The sequence below is a fragment of the Haliaeetus albicilla genome, chromosome 3 (assembly GCF_947461875.1).
Source record: "Haliaeetus albicilla chromosome 3, bHalAlb1.1, whole genome shotgun sequence".
Classification (NCBI taxonomy): Eukaryota; Metazoa; Chordata; class Aves; order Accipitriformes; family Accipitridae; genus Haliaeetus; species Haliaeetus albicilla.
In genome coordinates, this window is record NC_091485.1 from 9362242 (window position 1) to 9374445 (window position 12204).

General features: G+C 39.4%; 1 protein-coding gene across 1 annotated transcript in view; it reads left to right on the forward strand.

Moving 5' to 3' along the window:
- Positions 1 to 12204, forward strand: part of CTNNAL1 (catenin alpha like 1) — a 63018-nt gene that overhangs the window by 18975 nt on the left and 31839 nt on the right. The window contains exons 2-4 of the mRNA XM_069778777.1: positions 561 to 750; positions 7466 to 7653; positions 11882 to 12001. Coding sequence (XP_069634878.1) covers positions 561 to 750; positions 7466 to 7653; positions 11882 to 12001 — 498 coding nt within the window. The remainder of the gene's footprint in view (positions 1 to 560; positions 751 to 7465; positions 7654 to 11881; positions 12002 to 12204) is intronic.

Consider the following 12204-nt stretch of genomic DNA (forward strand, 5'->3'; position numbering starts at 1 on the left):
TCTTTTTGTGTTAAGTCTGTGCCACTGCTCATTCTTTATTAAAGCAGGCCTTAATCAATTGGGTAAAATGTCATTTATAGAGGCTTATTTCAGTAAAAAGAGCCAAAGCTCCCAAATCCTAGTTGATGAGTGTGTTTAGTTACCTGGCAGTACAAAAACTTTGTAGATTTCCAATACTGGCAAACCCAAACCAATGTTGATGTGTCTACTATTGGACTCCTCAACTTTTACTGTGTCTGTAGTGTGAAAGCCTGTTGAGTGACCTCAGGCGGCTTATTTTAATACTGCAAAGTGGGGGGGGGGGAGAATCCCTCAGTTCATTTGAGATGTGAGATAAGCTGAGGTCACAGCAGATGAGCAAACTTAATTATACTCCAAATACTTTTTTTTTTTTTAAATTCTCTGAGAAGTTAAATGACACCTTATGACTCAACATTAAATTTTATTATTGAAGTATGGTAAAAATCTATTACTGAGTTCAGTTCAAAACTTGCCTTTAATACAGAAGTTAAAATGTCTTCTTGCATACAGTTCTAATAATTAACTCTTCTTGTTCACAGATAACTACTCTTATTAATCATAAGGATAAACCAAAGCGTTCAGACAAGACTCTGCAAGCAATTCAGCGAGTGGGCCAAGCAGTTAACCTGGCAGTTGGAAGATTTGTAACAGTAGGTGAAGCTATAGCCAATGAAAATCATGAATTGAAAGAGGAAATGAGTGTTGCTTGCATTGAGGCAAGGAGAGCAGGTATGTAGTTACTCATGAAATTGTGCTTGTGCCATTCTTGGCACACTATTTTTAGTGTCAGGAATAATGTAAGGACTTTATTTAACTGCTTAACCCTCTTCTGCTGGTTCATTCAAGGCCTGATCTGTTACCCAATTTTGTAACTTAAATTGCTGTCATGTTATGGACAGGGAATGGAATTGTGTGTTGGCTTTGATTTTTAGAGGATCTTTTGCCACAAGGAATTACCTGACTGCTGTTTGTTTTATGATGTTACTACAGACAAAGAGCAGAGTGTTGAGAATACAACTTCAGAGTTTACTGCTCTCAAGCTAAAACAGTAGAGTATTTAAAGTAATTTGAGTGTTATGTTATTGAGGTCACTGCATTCTAAATCTGAATGTCTGAATGAAGGTCAGTGTCAACCCATATTTCATCAGGACTCAGTAAGATGACTCACATCAGTCATCTGATGACTCCCCTCAGTAGCATGAAGATCATATCATACTTGCCTTTTTGCTGGATTCAACTTTTGTTGCAAACTTGCTCTGTGTGTGTATTGAATGTGAAGTATAGATAATTAAGTTGCCTGCTGTCACCCTCCTTTCCCCAGAAGCCTCTGTCTAGGCGAACAGTGGGTTACATTCTCTGATACTGTAAGAGAATGTCAGTGTCATGCTAGGAGCTACTTTTCTAGATATTCAGTACTATTCCTTGCATGATATTTCAGTGGCTCTTAGTAAGTGTATATTCTTACATCTGCAGTACAGCCTTCAGGAAGACGGCACCTAGAAGAATGTTCCTTTTGTTGTTAGCGGTGGTGGGTTTTTGTTTTTTCTTTCAAATACCTTCAGATCATGGGAAATTCCTTGTTTAAGCAGGTGGAAGTACCTATAGGTGTGACAGGCTCTGCTTACTCTGGCTTTAGGGAGACAATCTTGAGCTTCCGGATGTGGAGGCAAATAAGTGACCCTTCAACACTAATGTCTTGATGACTGCAGAAAGGAGTAGTACTCTACTCCAAGACATGGGTTACTGTACTTAAAATTGATCTGTTAAGTTAAACAGTGGACTTGTGGGTGGGTGTTTGGTTTTTATCTTTCAAATAACTTCAGAAGCCTGAGAAACTTGCCTTTTGCTGTCCTAGCTGGTGTATTTCTTGTTGAATCACTGTGCTGGCCTCAGATTTTGGGGATGCAGTTCATCCTATATTTGTGATTTTTTTTTTTTTAAAAAAAAAAAGCAATCTTAGAAATTAGGCATGGTACTGAAGAAATTCTCTGAAAATCCCTCAACAATGAGTTGCAATGTCTAGAAACATGCTGGTGATGAATGATTGTTTTTGTGATTTGAAGGACTATTCTACATAAACTTCAGACTGAAAATTCATGGTCGCTCCAGTAAACTTGGCAGCAAACAGAAATGTCCTAATTTAAAAACATTCCATTTGTTATGTGAAGCATGTGTTTTCTCTTCAGAGATCCAAGTAAAATGCTGACAAGCCAAAATTGCCAAAGTTTATGTCGATAATCTCAGCTGCTAGAGGAGCAGTGCAGTCTGGGTCTCTATTTCTTGACTTGCCAGTTATGCTGTAGCCAAGTGCTTTTTCTCCCTATCAGTGTATCCAAGAGGAGATCAGAATCTAAAAATAGTCTGCAGTGTTTTCTCTCACCAAATGGCTATACTTTTTTTACATTGTAAGATTTATTTCCTGTTACGCAGTAATGTGCCTCAATCTACAGGAGTGAAGATACAGACTGTTTACTCTTCTGTCAAGCCTCACATTTACCTTGGCATGGGTCAGTTATTCTCTCTGAGCTATCCATTTGAGATCTAACTGAAGACTTACATGGGAAATTCAGTGTATCAAACATGTTTGCTGCTGGTTTTTTGTTTGATGGGGTTTTTTTTGTGCCAGTATCTCTGTGGGCTGTTAAGTGTTGGACAAGGTAAGGCAGTCCTTTGTGCAGATAAAATCTTATGGATAACTGTCCTCTGAATTCAGTCTCTGAACACAGTTGATAAAATGCTATTTTGAACAACTTTTGTGTTCCCAAGCAAGCCAATAAAATCTCCCGGCCAATTATAGCCGAGCGTATTGACTTGTTGTCGTGGTTTAACCCCAGCCAGCAACTAAGCACCACGCAGCCGCTCGCTCACTTCCCCCCCCATCCAGTGGGATGGGGGAGAAAATCGGGAAAAGAAGTAAACCTCCTGGGTTGAGATAAGAATGGTTTAATAGAACAGAAAAGAAGAAACTAATAATGATAATGATAACACTAATAAAATGACAACAGTAGTAATAAAAGGATTGGAATGTACAAATGATGCGCAGGGCAATTGCTCACCACCCGCCGACCGACACCCAGCCAGTCCCCCAGCGGCGAATCCCTGCCCCCCACTTCCCAGTTCCTAAACTAGATGGGACGTCCCATGGTATGGAATACACTGTTGGCCAGTTTGGGTCAGGTGCCCTGGCTGGGCATGAGAAGCTGAAAAATCCTTGACTATAGTCTAAACACTACTGAGCAACAACTGAAAACATCAGTGTTATCAACATTCTTCACATACTGAACTCAAAACATAGCACCGTACCAGCTACTAGGAAGACAGTTAACTCTATCCCAGCTGAAACCAGGACACTTGTAGAAAAGAAGCCCATGTTCTGATGGCAGCAGAAAGCCCTTGCTGTTTAGGACAGAGGATGTTGTAGAGCTGTTCATACTTCTTTTTACCCAATAAATTAGATTGTGCCTCAAAAATTAAAGGGACACTTCGTTAGATGTAGAAGATATGATTTCAACACAAAAGGATTTAGAACATTAAGCGTCTCAGTTGCTAAGGGAAGTAGGGGGTCTTTAAATCAATTGCATATCCTGCAGAGGCTTTGAAGGATGACAGATGTTGTATCTGTCTCTTGTGAAGGGTATAATCAGTGATCTGAAGTGTTTCAGACTTGTTATGACTATTTCCTTGTAATAAACCTTGTAATTTGATTGACTCAAAATAGAATCGTAAAACGCTGCAAAGGGTCATGTAGCAGATTTTGCCTAACATTAGTCTTGCACTGTGTCAGTGTTTACAGTGACAGTATAGTAGTGGAATGTAACTCAGAGAAGCACATTTTTAGATGCCCATCTGTGATTTGTTCTTTTTTTTTTCCTCCAAAACTAGGCAAGACTGGTTAATTTAAAAGAGAAAACACATGTCAAGAATGAGTTAGTGTCATAACATTTTCAGTGTTCTCTGCCGGTTGACTGCATAGCCCTAAAAGAAGACATGGACTAAAATGGAAGCAATAAATAGCTCTCTCCTGTTTTTTGCCTTGTCTTTTAGTACGGAGAAGGACTAAATTAAGAAGGAAAACAAAAATTTTAAATGGATAAATAGAATCACAGAATAACTTAGCTTGGAAGGGACGTTTAACTCGAGAATGGAGGCTGTGCAATTTCTTTTATGCCTCTTACAGTGTTTGACCACCCTTACAGTGGCAAAAGTATTTTCTTACATCTTGTCTGTTGCTTTTTGCCCTATCACACACCTCTGGGAGCAGTCTGTCTCTCTCTTCTCCATATCCGCCCATCAGGTAGGTAGTTGTAGACTGCAGTAAACTCTGCCATTGGCTTTATCTCCTTAAGATGGAAGAAACCCACTTCCTTCAACCTCCCCTCTTATGTCTCACATGCTCCACTACGTCAGTGTTGTCCCTTGTACTGGGGAGCCCAGAACTGGACATGGTACTCCAGATGCTGTCTCACAAGTGCCAACCAGAAGGGAAGAATCATTTCTGCAGCCTGCTGGTTACATTCCTGCTAACAGCCCAGCATGCAGCTGGCTGTCATTGCTGACTCCTGTTCAACTCTTTGTCCACCAGGACCCCCATGGCTTTCCCCGCAAAGGTTCTCTGTAGGCAGCTGGTCCCAGCCTGTACCGTCGCGTGGTGTTATCCTGGCCCAGACGCAGGACTTGGTATTACTGCCTTTGTTGGACTTCACAAACTTCCTGTCAGATCACCTTTCTGGCCTGTCCCTCTGTCCAGCAGCCCTGTCCTGCGGCGTATCAGACACTCCCCCAGTTTGGCATTGTTCACACACTTGCTAAACGTGCTGGTCCATCATCCGAGGAACACTTTTGATGCCTTGTATCAGTCCCTGAGGGACACCACTGGTGTAACTGACTGCTGTTGGACTTTGTACCACTTATCACCACCCCCGAGCCCAAGAGTCAGGTCCATTTTCTACCCACCTTATTGTTTACTTACGCAGTTCATATCTTATGATTTAGTTATAAGGACTCTATGGGAGATCATGTTGGAGGCCTTGCTAAAGTTGAGATACACAGCATCCATTACTTCCTTTTCTAGAGCCAGTGTCATCTCATTATAGAAGGCATTCAGGTCGATAAGGGACTATTCACCCTTGCCGGTCTGTGGTGGCTCTTCCCGATTGCCTTTCTCTGCTTCATGTGGTAATGGCTTCCGAGATGATTTTAACAATACTCCTGGAGACTGACATGAGGCTGACTAGCCCTTAATTGCCTGAAGTTTTCTTATTACCCTTCTTGAAGATGGGTGTGACAGTTGCCTTTCTATCACTGGAAATCTGTCCCAATTGTCACAATCTTTCAGACATCATAGCAGAAATATAGTGACACTGAACTGCTCCTTTGACACTCTCAGATGTGTCCCATGGACTTGTGTATGCCCAGGTGGCTTCAGTAGTCCCTAGATCAGTCTTTTTACCCTAACAGGTCTTGTTCCTCATAGCTTACTCCCAGGGCACCATTCCTGTTCTGTAGTTGCAGATCTGCAGGCAGAGAAGGAAGCCTTTGTTCTGTTGTCAAAAATCTCATGTTTCTAGGGCTGTCTGGAGCTTTTGACAGGCAGATGTTGCAGCTCTTTCCATGTTCTCCAATTACTCTTTGACTAGATACTTCACTTAAGGCTTGATAATCATCTTCAAGAAGGTGAATCCCACAGCATAAGAAATGGGATAATGATGTTGTGCGTTCTTCCTTGGTTACCAAAAGCACTTTACATCTATTGTAATTGTTCTCTCTGTGTTTCTACAGCATTTTATGTTGTCACATGTATTTTGAGGTCAAAGGAAGAGATGGGGGTTAATCTGCTGACAAAGTTGAACAGTTCCAACTAGAGATTGGCCTGAACTGAAATCAGTTTGACTGTGGAGAAGGCAATGGCCAATCTGTTTTGCTGTTAAATGATCTCCATGCCTGACTGGAGACTTACACCGACAGTGAAGCTGTAGGACATCTGGCTGCCCTCGCTGTTTGGATAATAGCTGTACTTTTATAATTCTTCTTGCTTCTATTCATTTTCAGGCCCTTCAGCTGTGGAACTCACCATGTCAGAGCATTGTCTGTTTATCATATTTGCATACTTACACTAGAGAGACCTTCTGATTTTTTGTAGCATGGCTTTTATGACCTGGCCTCATCCAAGCAAAAGTACTGGGAGTTCTTTGCCATAGCGCAATACCTCTTCAGGCAACTTAGGAGCTCAAGGGATTACAATTGTCAGAGGAGAGAAATCTATACATAAACACTATGAAGTGTGGAGCTCTGTAGTTTGAAGGACTGTCAGGCCTTCCATGTTCCATAGTATTTGTGTGTGTTATTTCCAGAGTAATAATGCACCTTCAGGTTCCTCATATGGGACCTCTGGCTTTATCAGGCTTTTGGAGTATCTTGTCTGCTTAGGTGAATTACCTTAGTTGAGGTTTTGAAGATGAGTCATAGGGGACTCTATCAAATGTTCTAGATTTTATCTTCAAGGATGATCTGCAGGTTAGTTGTAGGTTGATCATCTTGTCTTGCATGCCAACAAAAAGCATGTCTCGGAGCTTGCCTGGGTTCAGTCTCCCTGCAATCATCCTGTGGTTGTGGAATAGGAAACTGCTCTATGCCTTTCCTCTATTGAGCTATTATCTAGGGTACTCCAGAAGATTTAATTGGATAGGGACCTGTGATTTTTCTCAGACAAGGAGATCCACTGGCTGCATTGGATTGTAGAATTTTTAACCACATAAAAAATAGGTGGTCAAATAGTCTTATTTAACTATTACTATATAAAATACTAGTTGAATAAAGAGATCCTTATGAACTGATAATCAGTGCTGCTTTGCCTTTTTTTCTCTCCTGTGTCTGACAACATACTGTTTGGTGGCCCTCCTTTGAACGTAAGTGCAGTAGTCTCATTATAATGCTTCAGTCCTATAAGTTATAAAGTTACTGTTTGGAATGTCTTTATTCTTCACAGGAATAGGAAATCCATAAATTATAGGAATACTAACTGAAGTTTGGGAAGTGGAGGGGAATTTGTAGTTCTTCCTTTGAATTTCATTCCTTCAGTGCGTTGATGCTGCAAGTGTCGACACTGATTTGACTTTTGCTATTAAAATTGGCAAAATACCTCCGATGAACGTTTTCTCCCTTCACACTCCCCAGCTCCACCCCCTCCACCTCAAATATCTATAGACTACTGTAGGAGAATCAGTGTATGTTACACATGGAAGAATGAGGCAGTATTGAGTAATAGTCCAAATTTAAATATGGAGAGGGTGCCACCAACAGTCAGTAGAAGGAAGTGAAGTGGAATAAAAAGTAAGTAGCTCTGAAACTGTTGCTTTATCCATCAAAGGTAAAAGTTAAGAATGTTTAATGGCCCAGTATCTTTCTTCTAAGTATGAAATGTTAATTATTTCTTTCTTCCCTCTAGGTGAAACAATTGCACAGCTTACGGACGTGGCAAGCTTGGATCATCCAGAATCTGATAGCCACATAACAATCTTTACTGACAAAACGGGTGTGGTAAAAGCTGCAAGGTTGTTGCTTTCTTCTGTCACAAAGGTGCTGGTGTTAGCAGACAGAATTGTTATTAAGCAAATTATAACTTCCAGAAACAAGGTATTTGTAGCTTCTTTTTTTTGTTTAACTGACACCTACAGTCAATGCAAAAGAGTGGTGGTAAATGAAGTGGTATTTTCATTGTATCTGTAGGGGAAGTGCAAAATAAAGAGGTAAAAATGAATGTCTTGCACGTGTTCAGCTATCAGATACCTGAAAGGGGATAGCTGTAAGTCAAGAGGAATCAAATAACAATTTTCAGTGACTTTCTACATTTTTGTGACCTGTATTGCTCTATTGTCTTAGTGTGCTGGAGAAGATGCTGTGTTACTTCTTATTTAAATTTGCTGTGAGGTGGAAAGTGTGTCTGTCAGTAAAATGGCCAATAAAAGCTTCTACTTGCTAAGCACAGGATGTTTGTACAAGCAGAGCATTATGAATGTATCTAAGGCAAAAAGCTGTGAGGAATGCTGATAAAAGTCTGTGCCAGTGAAGTGAGGTTTACAGATTTAAAGTTTTTTGTGCAGTTTAACTTATGTCTTGAAACTTAGCTTGAAACTACTTGGTTGATTTAAATAATGTATGAAGGCCCATTTAACCTCACATGTAATCTATTTCATGTACTGCACTGTCTTGCCTGTAGGATATTCTTCCTTTTTTTCCTCCCCTGATGTGCTAAAACAAAAATAGAAAAACCTCATATTTGAAAAATGAGAGCCTGATTAGGACTGGGTTTTTCCATTAATTTTCAACTTGTAACCCAGAGCAGTGCCCCTCTTTCCTCTTTTGACTCCTCATGCTATCTCTCTTCCTTTCTCTCAGTTTGCTTTCCAGACATGCTCTTCTCTATTTTGCAGCTTCTAGATCCAAGACACTTGAGTCCAGGATTCAAAAACTACCGTAATACCTGCTTCAGTCTGGTTTTAGACTTAGCAGCACAGCAGTCATAGTGATCTTTTCTTCTCTTAATAGTTGGTGAAGGTGGCAGCAGTTTTATCAATATTAATTTGCTGAATTTACCTGCAGCTTTGGTCTCTTCTTGCACTGGAGACCCGAATGGTGCATTTAATACCATTTGCTGCCTTTTGTGAGCTTTTCTTCTCCTGTCGTCTGCAGGCATGCAGTGACCTGAATTAATTTACTTTTCCAGAAGTGGCTGGTGTTAACACAGATTTAGGCTACAAAGCAACTGTGCAAGTGTTTGTGTCATGAAGGGATAAGGAGGGGTATATCCTTTCAGCAGCAGGGCATGGTTTATGATAGTCTTAAATATATATGAAACCACTGTCATATATACAGTGATATGAATATAGTAAGCATAGGTGCAAAACTTATTTTCAAGGTATTTAAAATGAAGTCTCATATTCCAGCGTAAGTGTGTCTGAGACTGCTTGCCGTGTCTTTGTGGTCTTTTGGGTTTTACTGCATTCTTTCTATGCATAATCTACATGTGTTTGAGAATGTCTGCTTCTGTTTATGATACCAGTAGAGCAATTCACATCTCTAGGACCAAATTAAACAAATGACGGTGTCTCATACAGGCATACCCTGATATTTACAGAGTACACTTCTGAAAAGTGTGTCAAGACACTGGTATGATGGATAGCAAAGCAGTTCTTCCTGTAAGAAATACTGTGGTAGAGGGGTGATGTGGGCAGGGACTTAAGAAGTGCACACAAATACTCAGAGGCAGTGTAGTATAATACCGTGTAGAGGATGGAAAGGCAGGAACAGGATCATGAGTACTGCCAACTGGAGCACATGCTGACTTCTTAAAGTGGGTCACTGTTCCAGACTGAACGCTAGTATTAAAATTTTAGTGCCAGTTTTCTTGCTGCCTCTTTCTGGATGCCTTCATTTTCATTTTCATCATCATCTTCCTCGTATGAATCAAGAGTAGTTAAGTCAACCAAGGCCAAAGGACAGGAAAAAAAACAAAAAAAACCAGCTTAGTGGTTGGACATCCAATCTCATAGACTGATGAAGTGATTGAGATGTTCTGGAATGGTGATCTGCTCCAGAACCCAAGCTCTGGTTGATGATCCCAATGATCCTCTGTTCCTGTTTCTCCATCCTCTGCACCATATATACTCTCCCTGTGTTTTTAGATTGTGTGCGTTTCTGAGGTCCCTGCCCACATCTTTCCTACCTTACAAAATTTGTTTTACTGTCCGTCAGACTTAGTCACTGCATCAGTGAGCTTAAAGTCTTGCTCCGCTTACTGTCATTAGTGAGGTTAGGAGTGCCAGAACAGTGAAGAGAGAAGTGACAGACTGGGGGGGGTATTGCTGCCCTGTGCGGATTGGATCAAAATATGGATGTGCCCTGAAGTGATGTTAGCCTATGACCACTGTCTGAAAGGTGACATTCATAGTGCAGCAGTAGCTGTGTAATACTATGTTCTAATTTAGATATTAATAGGCGCTTAAAGCCTTTTTTGATACATATTTTTAACCTTGTATTTAAAAATGTACCTTTTAATTACTGTGTGCTTCATGTTGAAGAAAGTTTAAAATGAAAAATTATGAAGACATCACAGGTATTTTGCATTTTAACAACTTCTTGAATAAGTTTTAGACAAATTTAGAGCTGTCCATACAGTTTCTCCCTGTATGTAGTTTCTTGGAATGTCAGCTCTGCCGGGAATGTCTAGAATTGTTAGCTGTAATGGAAATGCATGTGCTTTCACTGAAGTTTTTATTTGACAAGAGATTTGTCATGACAGCAACACTTGCTCTAGGGTACCTCTAACAGAGTTGCTTGCAAGCAAGACCATACTCATGAAGTACTATACTTGCTTAAACCAAGAACGATTGAGCATAATTACTATTATTTTTTATCCATTCTTAAAAGAGAAAGTTAGACCTTAACTTGTATGTTTTCTCCTTTCTCCACATTCACTTTTCTACATTCTCATTTTCCCAGTTGTGTGGTTCTCTGCTTCTTCCACTCTCATACTGCTTTTTCACATCTCCATCTTTGTGCAGCTTCCTTCCAAGTCCTTTATACCCCAGCCTTGCTCATGCATCAACACCTGAATTATGGAAGTTCCTGTTTCTGCAGCCTTTGCGGAACTGGCTGCATAACATAAGATACTCTGGCAGATACTGCAGTCTAATATTGCATGATAAAGCCGTGGCGGTTCCACAGTACTCGCAGGATTTAGTGAAACACTTGCTTTACGTAGATTATAACTCTGAGGTTGAGCAGGTGCTCTATTACAAAAGAACAGGTGCTTCTAGGAGGTTTTGCCTGGGTTGTAGGAAAGGGGTTGTTTGTCATAATCAGGTATGTAGACTGGTTTTTTAGTTGGGGGGAAGATGCTTTTGGTATAGGAAAGGAAAAATATGTTGAAGTTTCTCCCTTTCAAGTACAGTTTGTTAAATTTTCATGCAGTATCTTACCTCCAGTCTGAAACACAATAAAGAACTGCTTTGACTGTCTTCCCTTCTGAAGTAATTTAATGGATTTGAAAGATCACTTTGGGATTAGCAACTATACATCTAACCTGAAAAACCCTAATGTTAATCTCTGTAATAAACCATATTGTAGTGACTTCAGCAGGATAGCTTCAGTAATTTATAAGCTATATGATAATTTTTGCTGAATGTTTTAAAAAAATGCTAATTTCACATGCTTTTATGTATCTTGAGTAAAAGTAAAAGCTTGATACAGCTTGGGTTCATTTAGTTCTTTGTTTTATTTAGAGCTAATAAAAATCTTCAGAGTTAGAGTAAGTTATTATGGAAAGTATAAAACTACGTATTAATTCAATTCTAACTTTTTTGTTTTGTGGAATGCTGGGTTTTTTCTTTCTTTTTTTTTTTTTAATGCACGCAGCCTTTAGAACACCTGTCTTGACTGTGCAACTGTGGTTTTAGACTTTGAAAGTTATGCATCTGAAATTGAACTTTGAAATTGAGAGTTGCAACATAAGGATATAATTTGTATATTAATTTCAAGTACTTATGTTTTTAAATTTAATATGATGGTAACATTTTTCCTAAATCTGGAAACTGAATCCTGTAATACTGTTACTCTTGGTACTAGGAAGAGCGAGGAAAATGTTTTTTGAGGATTGATAACAAATGACTCATTTTGAATGAAGCATGATTATTAATTTAGACTTGATATCCAGCTGTTGAGTTATGAATGCTCAAATAGTAACAAAATATATACATTTTAAACAACATGATTTAGAAGTGTCTGCAAATAATATTCCTAGTTTAGTAATAATGTTTTCTGTTTAGCATCTGGATAAACTACAGTATTTTCCCTTATCTTGTAGGTTCTTGCAACAATGGAACAACTAGAAAAAGTCAGTAGTTTCCAGGAGTTTGTACAAATATTCAGCCAGTTTGGAAATGAAATGGTAGAGTTTGCCCATTTAACTGGAGATCGGCAAAATGTAAGTATTAATAAAAAACTGTGAGAGATGTTGTAAGGTATCATTTTCATCTGATTCACTGGAAGATTTGGGTTCTTCTGGGATGATTAACTATATCAAAACAAAACAATTTCTGGTGTCCTGTTTATGATACCTAACTTGTTCTCCTTGCTCCACCCAAAGGACATCTTTTGATTTTAAAGCTCAGCCTGAGAAATATCACT